Source organism: Bombus pascuorum, chromosome 2, assembly GCF_905332965.1.
Source record: "Bombus pascuorum chromosome 2, iyBomPasc1.1, whole genome shotgun sequence".
Classification (NCBI taxonomy): domain Eukaryota; kingdom Metazoa; phylum Arthropoda; class Insecta; order Hymenoptera; family Apidae; genus Bombus; species Bombus pascuorum.
Genome location: NC_083489.1, coordinates 36,938 through 61,169, shown reverse-complemented (window position 1 = coordinate 61,169; position 24,232 = coordinate 36,938). Strand labels below are relative to the sequence as shown.

General features: G+C 32.2%; 1 protein-coding gene and 1 long non-coding RNA gene across 3 annotated transcripts in view; one reads left to right on the top strand and one right to left on the bottom strand.

The window, feature by feature from the left end:
• LOC132916206 (uncharacterized) overlaps positions 1-15,168 on the top strand; it is a 19,793-nt gene extending 4,625 nt beyond the window's left edge. The window contains exons 2-3 of one of the 2 annotated variants that reach the window (XR_009660038.1): positions 8,115-8,302; positions 15,035-15,168. This is a non-coding gene — a long non-coding RNA (uncharacterized LOC132916206). Of the gene's footprint in view, positions 1-8,114; positions 9,466-15,034 lie in introns of those variants that run through there. The other variant, XR_009660039.1, reaches the window with a different exon arrangement.
• Positions 9,943-24,232, bottom strand: LOC132916195 (phospholipase B1, membrane-associated-like). Its single transcript, XM_060975981.1, has 10 exons — positions 23,974-24,232; positions 23,705-23,845; positions 21,228-21,557; positions 18,188-18,297; positions 16,581-16,785; positions 15,665-15,841; positions 15,053-15,212; positions 13,676-13,835; positions 12,436-12,587; positions 9,943-10,425 (listed from the first exon to the last, which is right to left on the bottom strand). Exons 3-10 carry the CDS (start codon positions 21,327-21,329, stop codon positions 10,247-10,249), a joined length of 1,245 nt encoding a protein of 414 aa, XP_060831964.1. The 5' UTR covers positions 21,330-21,557; positions 23,705-23,845; positions 23,974-24,232; the 3' UTR covers positions 9,943-10,246.

The window sequence follows — 24,232 nt, the reverse complement described above, 5'->3', positions numbered from 1 at the left end:
TAGAAACTTCGGAGTGCAAAAAAATTCGCTAACAATAAATCACAAGCTAAGAAACGAAAGGCGCGGATGCACGAAGTTAGTAGATACATACATATAATATGATACAAAGAGAAGATTTTGCAAGAGAATTTATTGGAGGTACAGTATAGGATAAAATGATGGCTCAGCCAACATTTTTATTTATTCCCAGTCGATTTTAGCTTCTGTTTGCATTTCTTTTCACACGGTTTGATAAGCCACGTTCCACGAAAACGACTTTCAGTATGATTACAGATTACAGTATAGAGAGTAGGCGAAATATATACATGATAAATAACATATACATGATAAATGAAAATATTGAATGGGCTATAATTTTGTCTTATATCGCGTATCTTTGTTTCGTAGTGATGAATTATCCAAATTTTTAATAAAAATAACAGCGAAAAGGATAGTGTCAGATAATTGAATAATTGTTCTTAATTATTTGCCATTAATATAGAACATATAATATACGAAGGAAATGTCACCTCTTAAATCGACTATCTTCCTGCAATCTCGTTTTACCTGCCTCGTGTTCCTTAGATCGAGTATCTACAGTCGTATCCACCGTTATAATAATTTATTAGCAAATGATTGCCAGTTGAAATCATACATTGAGTTTTCTCAATTTTGGAAATGATTGATTTCTCTCAGAAATTTTAACAGTTGCACTGTTATTAGGTTTGATTAAAATTTGTCAATTCTAGTAAAATTGTCTTCTTTTCTAAAAGAGAGATGGATATTTGAAAATATTTCAATTACGAATCGAAGTTTGAAATCATACGATAACTGCGTAACATTAGATTACGCTACTTCCGAGCTGATTCATATACAACGATATCAAATATCTCAGTACACATCAGTATCTGCCCACTAATAAAAAATAGTGCGTAAATGAAGTACGATTAACGTACAAAAATTAACTCATAATGAATAACGAGGTTTAACAAATGCGTAAATCTTGGCAGCTTCTCCAAAGAATTTTGAGTCTGCTTTCGTCGTGTAGCTTATCGCAAAAGTTAAATTACCATATTTCCAAAAGAAAGAAATCCGGATACAGTGAATATACTGACATGGATAACAGAAAATTAATGTGGTTTCGAGAAATTTCTCACACTTTGCGAATAACTATGACGTATGTTAAAACTTGGTTGGAAAATTTCCATTACGAAAGACTTGGCCGAGACGTCGTGTGGTGTCGCGTCGCGTCACGTCACTTCGTATATGCGGGATATTAATGTATGCGGTAGCAATCGATCGTATGATTTTCATAGCAGTCACGGTCGATTCAACGCGATACTTTTCTTTTCTTTTCCCTTTTTTTTTTTTTTTTGGGAAAAGAAATGACCAGTTTCCGTCGAGCGTTATGGGATTAAGGTTATTCTTGAGAAGAAGCTATACATCGCAACAAGAAAACCAATATCACAAAAGGTTTCACCGGTTAACGGATTACGTGGCAACATGTACAATTTAAATTGTACATTATATATACGGAATTGATACGATCAAAAATTAACGAACGTATCAATTACGGTTTCTTCTTATACTATGTTAATTATGCGGTTTCTTAAAATTTAAGGAAGGAAGCATCCTATCGTACACCTCACTCCTAAACATATAACCAATTATGGCAGGTGTGGTTGTACTAATTGTATCTTCTTATTTTATAATAAGTATCAGGTTTGTTCCTGAAGAATTTCACTTGTGATAAAGGTAAGAAATAACGATTTGAAGTAATAAATTATCTTCACTGTTTTCCTGTTTTTATTGTAAAAGTAACATAGACAAAGTAACCCTATTTCGTGTTAGTATCAAACAAATTGTTATCAACTAATTTCCCATTTTTGTTTCAGCTCTTTCAAATAAAATAACGCAGATTTTAATGATAATTGAAATTTGAAATATTGTATTTTGCATATATATATATATATATATATAATATAATATATAAACAGTATACCTAACTACTTCTTTAATCGGCTGATGCATTTCCATTGTATCAACTATTATGCTACAATATAAATTAGCAGTTGTTCTCAGAATCGTTTTAACGTTAATTATTCCATAAAATCCGTTGCCACCATACAATCGGAAATTGCTTGAAATATTATTCCAAATATAAAAATGTTAAATATTATTTCAAGAAACATTTGTACAAAAATAATTCATCAGATAAAATAAAAAAATTACCACATTTGATAGATAGACAAAAATAATTTTCTTCTCGTCTCCAATCGTTTCTCGTTATTGTTATTCAAATAAACTAACAGATAATCATCTCAAAATAATATCGATTTACATAAGATGATATATTATTTGGATAAACGTTTTTCAAATATTTTATATAGGCAATTACCAAGCCTGATACGTACGTATACATGTATATTGAGAAAATCTACATTTTCTGAGTAGCGATAGGGCTTATTGAAAAGCAATTGTAATGAATCTTTTGACAAATATTCCTACACTATGAACGATTACCAACGTTATTTATATATTTTTGTATTATATTATTTATATTATAATAACCAATTCTTTGTATAGTAATGTAGATATACATATAAGTAATAACCACAAATGTTAATAACCGTAATAAATATAGAAATTAAGAACTTCACTAACATATTATCGTTCGAAAGTAACGAAAATTCCTTGATGAGAAAGGAATTTAGACTTTTGAACAAGGAAATACAGGTTCGAGTAAATAACGGATCTTTTATATAACACGTGTTAAATTAAAGATTCGTATGAAGGTTAATTATATTTATTTAAAATACTTTGATTAAATATCTTATATTATAATATTTATTTGACCCGAGCTTTGGTACGGTACATGTGTAATCTTATATTTAATTTTATTTAACCAAAAATAATAAATACCGCAGAAAGTGAATTACCTCTTTATGATGTATTAATCCTATATGTACTAATCCTGGAACTTTTATATTTCAACCTCGCTCTCATTGTAGCAAATGTAAAATTGAAAGGGGAAACGCACAAGGATTTCTTTTATAATAACATTTCGTTCAAACTTGAAATATTTTTAGCGTTAGAAAAGTATTATTGGATTGAAAATGACCAAAAGGGAGCAGCAGGATTAAAATAGTTTCATAATTACACAGGTTTTTATTTCGTCTTCTTTTATCAATCCTGACTATTACATATAAGGTTCTTCACATTGACCAGTAGAACATATGCATAACTTTCCCTAACGGTAAATACATAAGTTAAACTAAAAATCGTTATTGGATACTAAATTTGCTAATTCTATGAATCTTTATCAGATTATCTACATTGCATTCATAGGTCATCTTTTCGAAGCAAAGTTCTTTTCCCTTTTTCATCTTCTTTCCTATGTTTACAAGATCCGTTGGCTCTTCGTGCGAGAACGAACAACATAAAACCACTCAGATGGCTAACCACAAAGAAACACAAATGTATTTCTTGCCTTCTTTTTTCCCCTTTTCTACCGGTGCGTGTGCGTCAAACGTGAACGACGCGACACTCGTAAACAGTAAGCATTGAATATGCATGTTGCGGCACGTGGGCAAAAACCTATTACCCTTGACTTTCACCAGTGTACCTTCTCTGGCGGAACCAGAGGCGACTGCACTTGCCACTTGTCATAGCGTGTGTGTACGTATCTCCTGAATCTGATGCACCTGTAGATCGGCCGTTTGTCGTTTCATCATTTCAGTTGTTTGCGCGTAACGAAAGATGATCGCGAAACGGCGCGGCAAGCCGATCTCATCCGAGCTCGGTCGAAGGTTACCGAGCGCCGTGGCTACATAAATACAGCGAGTGACGCTTGGCGACCATTCGAAGAGCGACCGAGGTTAAAGTAATTTCAGTCTGGTGCAGCTGTTCAGCTAGTTTTCACCGTGAAACGTACACTCGAATTATAAAAAGTGATACGCAGCGCGTCAATCACGCGACCGAGAAAACGTTTTCTCTTGGTAAAACCAATTGAAGAGGAACGCGTATCGAAAGAGATTCGTTTCGTGTTTGAGAGTATAAGCCCAAAGAGAAATCAAACATGTACACCAACCCGTTTAACCGCAAACACAGTACTATACGACAAATGTTGGACAAGTTACTCGATCCGACGAAAAGATCCATCAGAAGATCGGAAAGTGTGTCGAGTTCCGACAGTGGCAGTTCCAAGGGTAGCAATAGTTCACTGACCAGATGCACGCACAGCCACAGGGGGGTTTTACACTGGGGCAGGAAGTGAACCTCCGAGGAAGATGACCAGTGAAATGCTGTGATTCTCTTCTTTCTCTCCGATTTTGCTCTTTTGTTTCATCCTCTTTGCATATCCCCGTGGGTAGCAAGCCGATAAGAGAAGTCATTAACAGTGCGAGAGATTTCGATCGAGTTTGCAGACAGTATCAGTAAAGTATGCCGTGGAAAATACCATTGGACGGCATAAAAGGCTGACTTGCTACAACCCCGTCGCCGCGGAGGAGACGCGTTTTGAATCAGCGCGGGAAGTTGCGATGCGACTTGGTGAAAATACGAAGCCATATATCCACCAGCGAGACCAGGTGTTATTACGCCGCGCCGCGCCGCGCCGCGCCGCGCCGCGCCGTCGCGTCGTGAAGATCGATCGTGGCTATTTGCTCGGATCGATGATCAAAGGATATCGCACGAGTCACGGCTACTCGAATGTACGGTAAATATCACAACTGCGATATAAACGTCATTTTTGTTTAAAAGAAATCTAAATGATATTCATTACGATCAAAATATATTGAGTTGATCGTTGAATATTGTCAAATCCATTCAAATGTTACCGAATATCGTATCGAAATACATATAACAACCATATATCGAACTGTAAATTCATCTTGGATATACATATTACGCACGCATACAAGCGCTATATTTATTGCATATCACATTATTTATTTCCTAGACGAAATTCAATTATACATATACACGTCTATAGCATTGTTAAGACCACCATGTGCCATAATCGTTAAAATTTGCAAACGCTTTTCAGTTGGCTGTTAGTTTTATGTTACTAGTCAAAAGTCAGTATTAGTCGCTGAATCTGTACATGAAAAATATGAACATGTTACATGAATCTGTAAATCGACGATAGTATGTTATTTCTAATTTATTTGTTTCGCATGATATTCAAACCAAATAAAAGATATTTATTGAAAAATTAGTTGTTTCGTCCTCCCTCAACTCTTTTCTCATTCTTTTGCATTAGATAACATCCCTTTCATTCTTTTACATTTTAATATAAAATTTTTCACACGATATATGTACTCACATTACAGTCAATAATTGTATGTTAAACCGTTGGAGAAATATCTTCCATCTATAAATTTAATATTTTACCCATTACTATATCATTACAAGTTAAACTATTTGAGAAAGCATTTTCTTTTCTTCAAACTTTCGCAAATTACATACTATTTGAAACGTATGAAAACCATAGGAAAAATCATGATAACTACATACATATTTGTTAATTTCTTGATTGTAATGTCACTTTGTAGCTATACAAGGGAATACTGAAATATATTTCAATATAGAATAGATAAAAATAGGAAGAATCTTGTCAAGTCCAATCGAAAAAATTTTTAAAAAGAAATTCTTAAGATAAACGATATTTTAATATCTTCTTTTACGTATTCTGGTAAAAAATTTACTTGACAACGTATTGAAATTTCAAAATTGCTACCCTATAACATATAAAAGATGGAAAATGTAATTATATATCATCCTCCTCTATCCCCATATATGTATATACACTGGCGTTGATAAGCGTACATGTGTCTGAACGTTTTGATTGACTTGCAATAGCGGTAAGTAAATTTTACCAAATTTGGTAAGTATATATATATATATATATATATATATTTTACTATTTACTATATAGGTATTTATATAGAAAATTATGGATAAATTAACTTTTGTAAGGCAATATCCAATAATAATAAAACTGGTGTGTATGTATCGATATATTCTGTAATCATCAAACTTTATATCGTAGAACTATACTATGTTACTTAACAAACTCTTTATTTTGAAATCCTTTAATTTTTGACACGAAAGATAGATTAAAAGGGTTTCCTCCACTGTGATGAGTGGAAAGACGTAAGGCAACAATTTGGTACATATTCCTTTTCCTTGTCTTTCATACGATAAATTTTACACAATAAAAGTTGAAATAGCCACTACTAAACTAATAGTTTCTTTTCTATAAAAAAAATCTCGTGCTGTATCGATTATTGTATTAAAAGATACATGGTTCCTTTTAAAAGAGCAAAGTTTATCTTCACATAACCCACGCCCACCTACAGAATAATTAACATCACAATATGCCTGCCTTCAATTCATTCAACTTCTATATGAAACATTTTTCGCTGCGGGTAATAATGGTAACGTAAACTGAAATCTCAATATCATGTGAGACATTTGATATGTACGCGCGCGCGTGTGTCTACGTTATATCGTACATGTACATATAAATGTAATAGTTAAAACTGAAGTCACTTATTATTAATAAAAATCTTATGGTCAGATACATCTTTTTATCATATTGAATTACACCGTTGATTGTAAATTTCCAAGGAAAATTCAGTTGAATGTAACAAATATGCTCGATTAAATAATTTTATGTGAAGAGGCGTATACGTTGAGTCAATTAAACAGCTATAGTTATAAGCTAGTGCTCTGGAAACGTACGTAGTAATAATAATAATAATAATAATAATTCAATGCTGAAATATTTACATATTACGTTATTTGCTTAATTGGAATTCAAACCGTTGCAGACGATTGAGAGACGTTAGTGAGGTCAATAAGATTTATTGTCAATAGTTACCTACAAGTGTGCTTTAGCAATAGCAAGCAATTTTTATTCGAATGATAATTAGATAATTGTCAACTGCAGCGTTGTAAATTTCCTTGTTATTTTTATCATGGATTATCATGGATTACAGTTACTTACATCAGTCTTACTACATAAAATATTATTCCGAAGTAAAATATTATCTTTCTCGACTTTTTAAATATGCGTGTATGGTAGAATAAATATCACCATGTTTATCTTTAATTTAAATGGGATATGTGAATGGGATTTGATAATATAATGATGAAAATAGCGATTCTGTTAAGATATACAGGTTGCAATTATTTCTGTGATCACCAATTAATCACCAACACATCTTTTAATAAATTTTAATAAACATTTCTCCTCCAGACCTCCAAACAGGCCTCCTTTCCTATCGTTAATCATTTTGTCAATGAAGATAATACAAGATAATGAGAAAGGAAGAATAATTATAACTAGATTGTGCATATTTATGCAATTATACATTTTTATAGGCTTAATTATAAAAATGAATTTTAAACAAAAATTCACTACTAATCGCAAGTATTACAGTATAACAGTAAATTCATTTATATACATATTTTTGCACATTATGTACATTTTTGTAACATTGAATTTTCTACAAATACATAAACATTTCCAATCTAATTATAAGATAGCTATTAAATAAAAAATTTTAATTTCGTTGTATTGAATTTTGATTTGGAATAAATTCATGGTACATTGGCAGAAAATACAGCGAAATATGTAATCTAAAATTCCCATTACATTTATGCATGCATAATACATATGCATACGTAGCAGTCACTGTATATTATACCACCTACCGTTGGACATAGAGGTAGAAATCATTTTTAAAAAAACAGAAAATTCTGCTTAAATATTAGAAAAATTGTATCAGTCCTACTTAAGAAGGTGTTACGAAATATTGAAAAACAAAATTTCATGGTACGTACGAAGGAAATTTTTTGATAAAATATGGTATTGATCCAACACACGTGCGTAAAAGTTCACTTTCTCGACACATTATAGCGTGTACGAAGGCAGTTCAATCAATCTTGCTACGAGAACGTTCTGGATATCTTTTAACCGGATATTATAATCACGGCTTATTAAATTTAAATACATATCGCAATTTCCACTAGAAGAAAAAAGAAGAGAAAAAATAGTTTTGTACAAGATAATTAGATTGCTGTAATATTAATTCTTTTTCTACATGTATAAATAGGTCTTGTTTGAGTTTTTGCAGATATCTCGGAAACTAAGACGGAATGAACGGCGGTAACATGCATGGGGAAAAGTTGTCCAAAATGATAACTTTCACAATATATTTCAGGATCATCAAAATCGGTGAGATGCAGCTGATTCCGAATAATTGACGAATAAACTTATCACGTATTTAATGAAAGGAAGTACGTTCAATCGAAGGTTTGTGATTTTTTAATTTCGTGGGTTTTGTCTTAAGGCTATGTTTTGGGAATAACAGGTAATGATTTTAAAAACAACATTGATGGTTCTTTTCCCATACTGTTCAACAATATTTCAGAGAATTACTTTTACTCATATGTAATTCCAAGTTTACATATTTATATCCCATTATAAGTATTATAGGATAATCGAATTTTGATTTGAAATTGATTAATTATTTTCGCATGGGAAAGTATACTTTATCTCGAACTACTTTACAAACGTAGCTAAAAATTTAATAATTGCACAAAAAATAGCAATCTGTTTCAGTTATCTGTGCGATTCTCTCTCTCTCTCTCTCTCTCTCTCTCTCTCTTCAATATGTTCACAGGTAACCATTTTATAATACGAAAATTTAGTTGAAAATACCATGTTGTATCAAAGGAATGTTGTGCCTTTAAAATGCTGTTGTACGAGAAGAGAAGGTGAAGTTGTAGAAAATCTACTTCCTCTCCGATTTCGTTAGATGTATCGATCAATATCAATGTCCAGGATGTATGAAAAATAAATGTGACGATTATCACAGCGAGATTGTACACTGTCTCTGGCTTGGTAGAGATTCGTTACAAAAAGTTACAGCAAATTATGTATTGACATGCTGGTTGGCTTTTGAGGCCATCGTGGCCAAAATCGACACACACCGCATTCGCCACATTTGTTTGGCACCGCCAACCAAGAATGGTAACCAAGATGGCATTACCGCCTGGCAAATGCCGACGCAATGGGGACGCAGCTTAACGGAGATGTCAACTCCGTATTAGTGTGTTATACGATTATTATCGTGTATGACGCACAAAAGTATTTTAATTTTAAGTAATTAACGTATATCGCACACATACACTAATAACATACTATATAGTTACCACGTAGTTATATGTACTATAATACACATAGTTACTACATAGTTATATGTAGTAACACATAGAAAACTTTTGTGTATATTATATGTGTTGGATACAATATTTTGAAATGTTATTTTCGCTACAATGAAACACGGTTTGGCAGATTTATATTGGTATTTATGATCAATATTCAATATTAAATTTTATATAAAAGTTGCGTGATATTTACTGTAAATGCATATATGTATTTAGTAGAGAATTAATATACAGTGTGAATAGCCATATTTTATTATTTCTTTTATTACTTAATATATATTTTAAATTACTTTAACTTGCTTTGAATTACTTAAATATATATTTCAATAAACGATACTATTTATTGCACATATTAAAAAGGATTATAGAAATATAGAATACAATTTCACAAAAGTGTACAAAAGTGGAAATCGTAGAGAAGTTAGATTTAACATTATATGTATCAGTATCTCGTAGATCTACAATCCTTTTCTTATATTATTAATAATTATAAATAAACTAGAAGATTTTGTAAATTTGGTGTAATTTTGTTCCATGTTTTTTATATGTTAAAGTAATCCAATATCAAACAATATTGTCCAAGTTAACGTTTTTGTCATAATCATAACATTTCAAATTTATTTTCAGTGCGGTTAATTACATTATTCATTGTTGTGGTTCAACATGATTCCATTTTGTAAAATTACAGTGATTTTTCGTTCCGTCTATTTTTTAAACTTTCTCTTATCTGTCATTGTAAATGAAGGTAAAAGACATAACGTATATAAATATAAATTATCTCATAATTTCACTCTTTAGCTGTTTAAATGGACAGTTAAAGCTTTTGTATTATAGTTAATTAGTTTAGGTAATAATCAGGATGCTAAAGTATCATGCTTTTCATCTTTTTCACCTTTTCATGTCTATTTACGAATATCTGCGTGCATGTAAACGTGAAATTCTTCCGTTGACGCGGTGGTTTTTCCATTGACATACGTATCAGTAATTATCACAAGGGAAAACATCGCTGTCAGTGATACTCCGTTTGTTATCTGGGTATGGTCCCATCCTGGCGTCCTGTCATTCGAAAATATCTCGAATTTACATTCGTGAAAATGTACGGCGCTCTCTCGTTCGGACATAAAAGCCTTTCAAATATTTCTGGTAGCCCTTGCTCGGTTTTATTCCCGACTGGTTCCAGCATGTTGTTCCACAGTAAATTCGCTCCTAAAACCAAACGGCGAACAAATGTCACTCGCTGCGAATTATTAAAACACTGGGATATACGTAATCGTAGAACAATTGCACGCGTTACGAAATGATGCTGTTATTGAATTAAATTTCTGTCAAGTCCTTGATTGATTTTTATTAAAATGTTTGTAACGATTCAAATGTGTCATTGTATATTTTTGTATAGTTTACTAATAATGTAATATAATACAACATAATATCATGCAAAAAATGAGAAAATGCATCGAATACCTTGATAATGTTAAAAGAAAATGTTCAAGTGTCGATTTAATCAGTCGAAGCATGATTCTGAACAATCTTTTTCTATACATGTAACTGATGCGACCGCCGTTCGGCTCTGGTTTCCCAGAGATATTCACCGCCACAGCGAATTCTACCTATAATTGTGAATCCGTGGCAACGTATGCGTTATTTGTCTTGTGGCGTGCCCGGATACGATGACTTAACTCTAACTCGAAATCTATGTAACCGGACTAACTAAATAAGATATTCCACGGATGCTTTGGATGGAAGCGCATCTGCACGGAAATATAACGTATATCAATATTTTCCCAAAATCAATAAGATCGCTACCAGTAAGAACTTAAACTAAACTGATACAAGAATATAATATGTATTACAGATATAAGAAAAATAACAGTTATTAGGACTGTTGTTATATCCACAACAATTATAATATTCTTTCGGTTCTCATAACTGTTTCCTGAACCAAGACCGATTCCGATTTCATAATTGCTTTTAACCCCGTGTAAAACATCCAAACGTAAAAAATGCAAAGGAAAGCTTGCTATATAAGCTTAAAATTTAAGTTAACGATAAGTCTCTATCGCTGCCATATATACATATATACAAAAAGATTGATGCTATATACAGAATAAAAGGAATATTTCTTGCCAAACATTTCTACTTTACATCAGAGATATCGAATTTTTCATAAATTAATATTTTCACGTTTATTACGTAATTTGTACGTTTTACGTATTTTTTTTTTTTTTTTACGTTTATTATAACCATTTACTTTATATCATTTATTACGTTTAAATTGACAATCTTTTTATGTACATTATCCGATTTACAATTAATTGCGTGGATGGGATTGTTGCAAAGTTATGACCAACTTCATTTTGCATATATGTACATGTACAGCAAGCAAGAGACAGACACCAGATGCGCTGCCTCGTTGTCAGACCATCCATGACTTCTGATTAACTTATCTTATAAAAAGACTAACTAGTACTTGACTTTGGTATAGTCGTCGTTAACCGATTTGTACTTTCGTTTAGGATGAATGACGTAGAGTGTAGAGAAAACACAATCGTCGTGTAGGCTTCCAAGATGTAATTTACTCAATTACTTTTTCGGCGTAAAATTGAGATACAGATAGCTGAACGTTGAATGGTTACAATGTACGAGCGTTTATTGCCACTACATGGCCCATAATTAAATTCATTTATGATATTGAATTTTTGCAAATCTTTAATCAAACATTTGTAAATGAAAATAAATTCCAGTTACAGATAATACAAAACCTATACTAAAGGGCACTATTCACTTAGTATATACTAGATTTTATTATAGACTAAAATTAAATATTTATAGAATTTATTATAGATATAGAAGAGAGACATAATAAGTATATTTTGTTGATTGTCCGATTTTAATAGATTGTAATAAGAATGAAACCATAGAAAAAGTTTCAAATAATTGTGAATCAATGATTATTATGATGTATATTTTTAATAAATAACCCTTAGGTCCAAGTTTCCCTTTCTTATGATACAAACAACAATCAGAAACTTTTGAGCGATATTGTAACGTATTTACGAAGTAGGGCATTACTTTCGAAATCTCGTTATCTTGCACTATATTACAAAACTAGATTATGGCCGGAAACTTTGAACAACTTACCGTGAATTTATTAAAATAGAAATTTTATTTCACTATAAATGTTCGTAATTGTATTATTTGTTATTTTTTAATTCCTACCTAATGCATGTCCCTTTTGACTGAAGTGAAAGCAATCGTACGTCACCAGACTAGGGTCAATCGGTGGTGCTCCCTTTGGATTTGAGTTCGGAGCATTAAATAATTTAATGAACGGTTGCAATACCACCGTAAAATTCGGAGACGTGTCGTATCTAAAATAAAAAGAAAGTTGGGCATTATTCGAATTGTTTCCAATAAATATTTATCTGAGATAATTATCCGAATAAACACGTAAGCTGGAATATTCTATCAGTCGTATAATTTAATTATTCGTTATTCGTTGAAAATTATTCTTTTTATTTATTCGAGTAATTCACTATCATTTGTTTATTATATATTCATTCGAATACTTTATTCAAACATTAATTCTAAAATTATTTGAATGATATTACAAATAATTGTCTTCGCTAAATTTTATACTGGAGTCTTTATACGAATACATTCAGTTATGCGTGTTACGGATAAAGTTCGTAGAGTACGTGTATACAAACAAAGTTGATTTTGCCCGGACAATGTCAGCATTGCACGCCATATCGCTACGCTGCCGCTGCACTACCGCTACATTGCCGTTGCGCTGTCCAGCAAAATGCGAAGAAATAGTTGAATAGCGAACACGGCCCGCTGTAATCTGAGCAAAATTGCCATTGGCTACCATTAGGTAGCCACTATTTCTTTGCGAAGTTTGCTAGGTTTGAAATGGGCTTGAAATGGGCTTTGTGCATAATGATAAATCCACGTGGACAGCACAGCGCCAAGTTATTTCTGTTTTATTAAACATAAACGCCTTACTACCGCGCTTTATTATATTGGAAAAACGTTAATTTGTGTTTTCATTTCAAGATACTATTCTCATTTTCGAATGCAAGCTTGATATCTCGTAGGGAAATTGAGTTTATTATCACTTTCCGAATTTTATGTTTATCTTGCTTTAATTCAATGAATGTACCGTTAATCCTTTGTACTAGTTCTTCCCGCGAATTGACTCTCGTACGATGCACGATCGCTTTCACTGTTCCTCACAGATCTAAAAATCTAACAGTGATTTAAGATCTAGCGAACTCGCGGGCCAAACAATCTCTCCTCCCCGACCAATCCATCTTTCATGATAACGTAAATGAATAATATTTCCAATATTCTTAAACAAAGTTTCATATGCTATGCAAGTTTTCTATAATTCTATAATTCTATAATTATAAGCAGTTATAAGAAATATTTACTGATTGCTCAATCACAAGCGTACCTTCCTGAATATATTAAAGCTTCGACGGCTTGCTGATAAAGATGCGACATTTTCGAAGCCGCAATGTCCGGTCGATTACCTCTGTGCATGCAAGCACAGTAAAGTGGATGTAATATATGGCACATGGTACTTTGTGGTAACCTAATAGAAACTGTAACATCTATAAGTTAAATTATTTTAATTAGTGAAATATTTAAAACGATATCTATACGAGATATGTACATACATATTAGCGACAACGTATTTTCTTAATGATATTACGGCAGATAGCCCGTTGTTATTTATGACTGGACCTGAGTAAGGATCTTGGCAGAATGAATCTTGAGTGAATGTTCAGAAAGTGGATAACTGGCTGCTCGATGTCGCCGAGCAACAAAGTGTCGATATGAATATGACTGTTTAGAGGATGCATGTGATGAGTTTGCGGATGGCAAGCGATCCGACGTCGCATTGCCAAAGAATAGAGATTTTGTCTAGAGGAGGAACTGATTGATGTTCTTTCTTAGACTTAGCTGACTGAGAGGGGCCGCATGACATTTACCCAGTATAAAAAGATCTAACACACATATACCTGGTGGCTTACGAAAATATTTGAGGACTTACTGTAGAAATCTTTATACGTGCATCGTGTGTGTTATATAAAACATAATAAAATTTTAATGATACCGTGATGAAATACGAGAAGTTACAAGATATTTGCTGTATGTATGTATGCCCACTTAATAAATAATTAGTATGCAATATGGACAGCCATCTACAATATACACCAAGCCAAACTATGTTGTGCTAAGTTAAGCTAACGTTAAGTGATCATTTGAGATTTGTCTACGCAAGTCATACGCTGATTGCTTATAGTCCACTATTTTATATATATATATAAACGAAAAAGAAAAAAAGAAAGAAGAAAGAAGAAAAGAAAAGTTGCCAGATCAGGGCGTGGATTAATGGCAGGGGAACATGTGCATTAGAGATTGTTGTACAGATCGTTGTATCGAGAAGGACTTCTCTTTATAAGGTCACCTTAAAACGCTGCCATTTCATAGTAAGTTCACGTAATTGTACATATTATGAAAGCTCTATTTCTATCCTTTTTTATAATATAGGATTTAAAAATTTCCTTATACTTTAGACTATTATTATAAACGTAGAACTATAACTATAGAATATTTATTTCAAATTATAATTTTGAATTAAATTAATGTGATTTTATGACATTCCCTATTTATATATTCACCATTTTTATAGTTGTGTTGTATCCTGACCCTTGCAATAATTTTTTTAAATTTTAAGTTGTACCTGTTTTAGGTTGCAATATTAGACGAAGATTCCATTTGAAACGTTCAAACCATTCTTTATCAGAATTATCGTAAACATTACCTATGACTGGCACAAGATTGACTAATGTACGAGGTAGAACAATTTTCAAGAAGTCCAACGTCCTTCGCAGATGAAGAGCGTAGCGAAGCGGCGAAAACTGTACACGATTGAAACATTCGGCGGAGCAAATATCGTTTGCGCCGAAGAAGATTGTAATCAGCTATAACACAGAAATATTCAAACTTGTTATTTTAATAGCAAACGTATCAAGTAAAGTTTATTTCGTTCTGCATACATATATTGCCTACTTATCACTGTAGTAAACACTGCAAAATATCTGATATACTTTTGTCTGTTCAAGGTTATGTGTTAACCATTTAAGAATGTGATCGATTCGTGCAATTTGTCAAGTACAGTACTATAAATTTCGCATCTTAAATGTAATAATAGCTCACCCAATTGATTAATATTTATTTTCTATAAAATGTTGTAAACATGTACGTATCTTTTTTATTTTTTTTTTCCTTTTTTAGTTGACATCAGAAACGCAACTTTTAAATCATTCATTCGAAATTTTTCGCCATGTTTCATTAAATTATTAAGAGGTAAAGCTTTGGGTTAAGTTCTTTTATTACTACCTATCACGTGAATACTATGTAATATTTCACATACCTTCCACTGTTTCCTTATGTTTATTCTTCGATCTCTTCTGATCCTTTGAACAAGAATCCGAGCTTGTTGTAACGCATCTTCCGTAGCAGCGACAGGAAAGGCTATATTTAGTTTCGCTTTCGTTGAGATAAATTCACCTGTGCCCGTTGAATATCCTATTAAATTGGGATTGTACACCTAATACAATAATACAGAACAATTATATGCAATGCTACAGAATATAGTAATTGTCGATTTTGTAAGGAATTTTTGCAAATGGCAGTTTCTCGACACATCAGTCGATCCGCCACGATATCGACAATGAGAAGAGGGTCGCGGCGCAACGGCGAGCAACCGTCCCCGCGGTGCTGTGTTGCGCCTGAGCCTGGAATTATTAGTATTTGGAATGCTTTGGAATAATCCACAATACAGAAAATTCCCCAAGATTTGTAAATCGTTGATGTATAGATAGAGCGCGATCAAACGTCGGGCAATGTCATGCAACGCAATGTGCCGACGATCGGTGCATACATTAGATATTTAATTTCTAATATAAATCCTAACCACCTGTTAATGATATTTATTAATGCTACCGTACTATTCATTGAAATTACAATAAAACTACAGTGTAGTAAGGATACAGAGAATCATAGATATTTTTATTACATACATACGCACTAAAAAGAAAATTTTTCTTGAAAAGTGAGTTTATAAAAGCAACCAAAGATCGGAACATAAATATATTCCTAAAGTATACGAAACAATATCTATACCAATAATTATATCAGAGTTTCATTATCTTTAAATCAGAATAAATGTCTACTGTACAACACTAACAATATATGAGCATGCATTGTGAAGAACATGCGTACATTGCGTTTCCCTTCCATTTGCTAAATTGGATTCAAGGAGAACGTAAATTTAATGCGTTTAATACCTTTAGCAAATTAGGAACGGTTAAGAATCGTCTCCAATCACCTTGACCACCTACACACCAGCTAACTCCACGTGCTTCTATAAATGTTCCTACTGCAAACTCTTCCAGAGCTCCGCTTCCTGCGACCAACGAATCGCCCAGTCCACCGACTACATCTATATCACCAGGCCGTAAACGATGCACACTGTCAGGTACTGATAACGATCTAATGATTGATAAAAGAAAGGATAATTGAAAATTATTGCTACCATTATTACGCATAACGATTACTATACATACTATGTACTACGTGCATTTGTAAGTCGCAACAAAATATCTTGTATACTTAAATATTATACACACCCGAACCAGCTGGCAGCGGAAACGAACAACACAACAAACATCGCAAGAAGACTAAAAAGGAAACACCCAATAGACCTCATAAAAGATATAACCTAGCAAACACGAAGATGGCACCCCGCTTGGGGTAGCCACCCACATGCTATATTTATTTTTATTTTATTTTTTTTTTTTCCAATGAGATATAATACTTTACCAAATGTCCTTCAGGACAAATTGTAAAAAAACCAAAATAGACTAAAAAAAAAAAAAGAAAAAACTTAAATATTATAGTCTTGCCTCGAAATAAGTAACACGCTCGTCATTGACCAGCTGTTTATTACGAGTCAGGCAGACATACTATTCAGATTGACTTTGTTCTCGAAAGAGGCAAAGAAAAACAAAGTCTCCAGAGTGTCGAGATAGCGGCAAGTCATAAAGTGATCGGCAGGGCAGTTTTCTATTTTAAACGACGTTTCTGTTTACTCGATCGTAAAAATTTGTGATCTCTCGTTTTTACGGACGTTTTACTCGTTCTCGGATATCTCACTTTCTCTAGGCGACTTCAAATAAAGAAAAGGAAACAGATAGTTGCTTATTTCGAGTCAGGAACCAGTTGTTTACTTCGGGGCAAAAACTATGTATCGATATTATTTAAACAATGATAAACCAAACTGATACCTAAGTTGTTGAAGATTAAAAAAATATTTCTGTATTACGAACTCATTGGAGTTCATTTATTGCAACATTATTTGGTGTGTTTTATTAAAGATTTATCGAAATTCATCTATTAAAAATTATTTTTTACTAACACAAATTTTACAAATTTTCGTAGGAAATTTTTCAAAGTTTTGACCTTCTGTTTTGAAAATTATAGGAGATAAATAGATTGTTAAATAAATAAGTAAATAAATAAAGGTAAAAATCTAAAAATTTCAAAATAGGAACTATATTTACAACAATCGTTGTAATTTAAACAAAATACAAACTTGTATATCATTGATTTCCATTGATTAATTAATTCTTGAAATTACTTACTATTACAATACTTGATACGATAGTAAGTAACGAAACTGTTACGAATGTTTTATGTTACACGTACATATGTACGTAGTTATACATTATACATACATATAAATAAGCGATTCATAATAATCGTAATAGCATTGATGCGATAAGATGCTACATTAACATTATATTATATTATACTATATAGTGCGTTATGCTGTACTATGATAAGGCATGTTTCGGTGAAGGATCTTAATTAAAAAGGTGTTGATCGAACATACCTCCCAAATTGTACATTACACGGAAATGGCACATGATCAGGAACACGAGGTTGACTTCTTATGCCACCATATATCACAGGATACACAATTCCATTTTTGTCGACATCATCCTAAAAAGATAATCTTTCTTATATTTAATTATTTATTCTATGTTCAGAACATCTATCTGTACTTTTCTTTATTATTTGAATGTAATTATTTTTAATAAAATGTGTCTATGCTTATGCAATGCACGTACACGTATGTATAATATACATTCGTTATACAGGATATTCGGTGACAGGTGTCAGGAAATTTAAGGAGTGATTCTTGCAGTCGAAATAAGACGAATGTCAAGAATAAAAAGAATTACATCCTCGGCTTTGTTTTCGTAGTATAAAGATACAGATAATTAAACATTAGCCGAAATATCTTGAGTGTGCGAGCAAACCTCCTTACACGAATTGCCCATATTGTATCGTTCGATTTGACGATCTCTATGCACCCCACTGCTTAAGCAGTCTTACTTTCGTTCATCGGATAGAAGCTCTGCTCGCGTGCAGGGGTATTTTGGCCTGCTTTTTTTTGCCATATTTCCTGACACCTGTCACCGAACACCTATTTAAACATATAAATATATATAAAATTTTTCTCTGTTAAATTTATAAGTTTTCTTTCACTATAAAATTTTATATAATTAATTGCAATTAATTACAATTCATTATTAGACCTGAGCACAGCCAGAAATTCGTATAGTTTAATGATCGATTCAACATGTGAATTTGCTTGTGCCTGGTAGTATTTGTGAATTAAATTATAATTAATTAAATAAAGTTAGAGTTAGTTACTCCTTACATATTAGGTATACATATTACGTTACATATTAGGTTTCTCTATAACGATAACGCGAGAGATACGTAGAGCAGTATAACGGAAAATAACATGCATCTTATTTTATTTTTAAAGAATTAAAACGAAAACTTCCTTGAATTACTTTACACTTTATAATCTATAAATTGAAAACCGACCGAGAATATAACAGATAGAATCTATAGAACGAATAAAAGACTAATAAATAATAATTAATAATCAAGGAAAGATAATGACTCTGTTGCTAGTGATAAAAGTGAGTATTTGGAGATTACAGACGAGAAACATAATAAATCACATTTCTTATTTTTTGACAGGAGAAACAATTGTTCTCAGGGGTTCGATATATTCGATATGTACTTGGTTTGGCAATTTCATCCTCTTTAAAATATTGCTTGTCTTGATAATTATATCTCGAACGTTTATAAAACTTGGCCAAATCATCATAGTTATTGTTAGAAAACTTACATCCTTGGACCTGACAAGTTTGTTTTCGTTTCCACCTACGGCGTATTCAAATTCTCGCGTTTAATTTTAAAGACGCATTTTAAAATGCAAAAATAAAAAAAAATCTGTACTTATCACGTTTCCTTCATATGATTTTCATTCTATATCATTTCAAATATGTAATTACCTAAATGTTTCTGATTTAAATTAACAACTTCTCGAATGACTCTACCGTATACGTATACCGATAATTTATTTCCAACGAGCAGCATCTTATAGAAGATAGAAAATTTTCAATTAATAGCAAAAATGAAATTTACGTGCGCGCGTTTGTCACACTACTACTTACGGTTAGCGAATTCTTTATTTTCGTTCTTATTCTAACGCGAGTTTTTCAGCGAGGCATAAAAGTTCCGATGCGTACCATTTTGCGACCATTCGCGGTATCATGTTCGATGTAAACATGACGCCATCAGTTTCGATAGAATTTCATCCTATACCAACCGTCATTTTAGTGACAACGGGTTTAACACATATAAAATACAATGCACGTCGCGGCGGTTGCTTTCCTTCATTTGCATTCTATCGTATCGTGGCTTAAATACAGGTCGCAAATAATTTACGGACGCCCGTGCCCGTGCCCGTGCATGAAAATGGACTGACTGAACATGAAACCGAACAAATACGAGGAATCCGGTCTAGTTTGTTCTTTCAAAGAGAAGTACTGGCCTTTCACTAAATTACTCGGCATGCAAAGCACTCTTTCGTTCCTTTGGTTGTCTAGTCGTTCTTCCGGTTTAACGTAACATGTACATAGGTTGCAATGTCGCGTTAACATGCAACAATCTGGCGCTAAAACAATGATATCGATAAAAGTTCAGCAGTAACATGGTTGACAGTCTAGTTGATATCATTCAGTTAAATCAACCGATATTTTGTTGAATAAATAATACTTTTTGTATTAACCGAACATTGATCGATCAATGGAATAGACGAATGAACGTGACACGAATCTATGGAGCGAGTGGACTTATTATTAGTATAGTACCTGCTGAACTTGGTTGCGAGGAGAAAAATAGTTCACGGAAGTAAATAATTGTAATTAATTGTAATTTTGGTTTGTGAAACCAAATATTGTATTGGTTCAATCTAATTATCATCTATATTTATTTCATTATACTGCTACAATTCGAAATCTATTTCAGCTTTACAAGTATCTACAATCTACAATATTTGTATAGGCAAACTATTTAGAAGCGTATAAATGTACCGAATGCATGTAATGCCCAAAAATATGTTCCTATCGGAAATATGACTACCACCTATGGTGTTGAGCATCCGAAGTTTAATCATTGCATATTTCTATCTAAATATTAATTGATCAACGCCTTTCGATCAGTTCCTAGTGCCAATTAATTCTTTTACATAACAGTAACAAATTTGAGAATGAAATAGACAAGTTGTACGAGTCAATTTTATAAATTATCAGCTGATTGTTCTACTCAATATCAAGTCCAAAAATTGAGCAATTAAAATTTATAACTTATGACTTGTCATTCGTTATTAATATACTATTATCATGAACAGCTGATAAAGCGCAAGAGGACCCAGGTGTCCCATGATTTATAAAGTGAGAGTGTAATTGATATTTCTAAAATTTTGTAATTAAAATTAATTTAAAAAATTAATTTTGTAGGAGGAGGATTGTTCAAGCGTTTTAGTAGGCTTTAGCCAAAGGACTCACCCTTCCTGATTGAAGCATGTTTCGCAACAGGTCCACGAAAGTACCCGCGACTGCTGGCAATAGTATTAAGATCAACGGCTGATACTTGATTTTGATTCTCATGGTGCAGCGCAAGAGAATCAAAGGATTTGCTAAAAATTTCGTGTTACTTTTTCAATGCTTTCCTTTTAAGGTTTCAAGGTTTATAGTAGCTCGAGAGATTTATTTCAACGAATGAAACTTTCTCTTCTTTTTTCGTATCGATGTCGTTACCGTTGCCGAAACCTTGAACTCGAGCTTCCTTCAAACATGTCCTGGTTATTTCACGTGACATACGGTCTTCGAAGAAAACTGCAAATTGCATTATTGTATACTGGAATTTTATATACAACAGACGAGGGAAAGTATTTCAACGAAATGAAATTTTACAAGTTACAAGCCATCTGATTATCCCTCTTGAGAAAAAAAAAGCGAAGTAAAACAAAATTGATATTTATAATTTATAATTTGTAGTTTATCGATTCACTAACATTATTAGTTAATAAATTATCGTGCAAGAGTCAAACTAAGATCAAAGTGCTTAAACTATCAAACTGAAGATTAATCAAATTATGCGAACTTCTCGTGCTTGTTAATTTTTCTTTTGTTAAACTTTGCAAATAACAAATAATCTACATAAAATTTCGTGTCTAATAAATTGTTTATTAATCGAATTCGCGAGTTGATTAAACGGAGCTAATAACAGTTTGGCATGCGTGCAGCGTAAAACTTTCTATTATTCCTGAACTATTCCTAAACGAACAACCGTGAAATTCGATGAATCGCGCTGACCCTCGAATAGGAATAGAACAGCAAACATTCAAACGATATTACATAACGTATATAAATATATAACGAGAATTATAGAAGACGACGTTTTTTGCCAACGTTTAACATGTTTTACGATACCGTACGAGTGCGAAGTGTTCTGTTTTTATGGATGAATATATAAAACTTGATGTCATTTTACACATTCGCTGTTGCATCTTAAAGTGTACTTAGTTGCTAAAACCTTATTGGTAATTTGGTGAGAAGCTATTAAATTCTGTATCAAATACTGAAGTAGCTGATACAGTAAACTAACTATAAATGCTTTCTTAAACTGCTACCCACTTGTACAAGCTTAAAGTCAAATACTTTTTCAAATTACTTTATCAAATTATAAATTCAGGCGATAGTTCTTTCGACAACCAGATCTCTCTGGAATTTTGTCGGATAATTTTTTAACAAGAATGGACAAGATAATCCGTTGTTTCCATATGGCACAATATGTCACGAAGCGAGACAACCGGTCGTTTTAATCGAAGGAAAAAATTATTTATATGTTTGGAAATATTAACTTTTCCCATCCATCTTTGTTAGGATCTTTTGGCATCATTCGGCGAGTGCTACCTAATCTAAAAGTTACAAATCTTTATTCTGTCACCCTGTATCAGCAATAATTGCTCGAAATGTTTTTTTTTCGCATAAATGAACAGGATGAATACGATATAAAAATTCGATACGTCCATGATTTATCACATACGCGATATTTTTAAAATAATCGCTCTTTCAATACAGTCTTGTTGCACAGTGGTGTTATTGTGAAAAAAGTGTACAGTAGTTACAAATAGTGTCTAAAATGGGCATTAATATTTGTAATATTTTGATAAATGCGCACTCAAGCACGACATTAGTAGACATTCGAGACAAAATAATTAAACGATTACTAGATTCTGAGTTCCTGATTGTTTATTTCATAAAACATTATGCTGTGCTCTAACGAAAGATTAAAAAGGTATTCACATGGAGAAACTACAAAGTTTATATTAAAAAAAAAAAGAAAAAATCACAAAAAAGATACATTTGCGTAGGTCCATGGTAAATTCCAGTTTTCTTGCTTATCATAATTGTATTATAATGCATTAGCATGTTATCTAATTCAGTTTATAAGATACACTTTAATATTTTCTATGTTTAATATATTTCCTTTTTAGTTTCCTTTTAGTTTTTGCATAAACGTAACTTCATCACAGTAGAAATTCCCAATTTCAAATTTATTCGATCCAATTATATACATACATACGTACGTATGTATATGTATGATATTTATAATATGTATATAAAAGACCATGTTTTTCATTTAAAGAAAAAATTAATATGTATATACAACGTAAGCAATAATATTTTAAGCCAGAAGTAAGATTTACTTATAAGAGATATAAATTTAAAGATAAATATCATTTTTATAAAACAATTTCATATTATTTGTTGAAATATTATGAGAAAAGAATTTATGTATGTACTAAATTTAAGATTGCAAAGCCATTGCTGTCGATAAATATTATTTTTAGTATATATATTACTTTATAGGAAAAGTTAAAATAGGATAGACCGCGCAAATTTCGTTTAAAGGATAAGAAAACATTCCACATCCGTACCTAAATTAGCGTACATAAATTCTACAAACGGTGACTTACACATCAATGAAAAATGTAACTTCTCCGTGTATCAATATCTTGCAGTCGTTTCAACCAAAACTAGGCCCGACGATGCTTTACTTTAATTTACACCCGAGTTTTCAAGATAAATTCATTCGTGATTCCTTAAGCTTCTTTGCACTGTTTTCACATCCATGTCCTTTTAATTATAATACTATACTATAATAACTATACTATAATTACTATACTATAACAACAATAACAACAACAACAACAACAACAACAATAACAATAATAATATATAATACCATCGGTTCTAACGCAACGATCGATCATTTTCACTTCTTCTTCACTAAATTTTAATCGCGCACTTTCTCACTGTTTTTAATTCTCTTTATACGAACTATAATGTTGCCCGCATTAAAAAAACCGCAAAGAAAATATCACAAAAATATAGAGGGAAAAATTAATCTTCGTTATTTCCACTACAAGCAAGAGATCGAACAGGACATGAACGAAGTCAGTGGAAGAAACGTACATATGTACTACGTGCATTTGTCGTCGGTA

What these genes read in the sequence shown, in the direction of transcription:
- LOC132916195 (XM_060975981.1), bottom strand. Translation starts at nt 21,329, where the DNA reads ATGAGAATCAAAATCAAGTATCAGCCGTTGATCTTAATACTATTGCCA. An exon ending in ACATAAGGAAACAGTGGAAG is followed by an intron (nt 15,213 to 15,664) that starts GTATGTGAAATA and finishes TCTGTGTTATAG; the next exon opens with CTGATTACAATCTTCTTCGG. An exon ending in TCAAAAGGGACATGCATTAG is followed by an intron (nt 10,426 to 12,435) that starts GTAGGAATTAAA and finishes GTTTGGTTTTAG; the next exon opens with GAGCGAATTTACTGTGGAAC.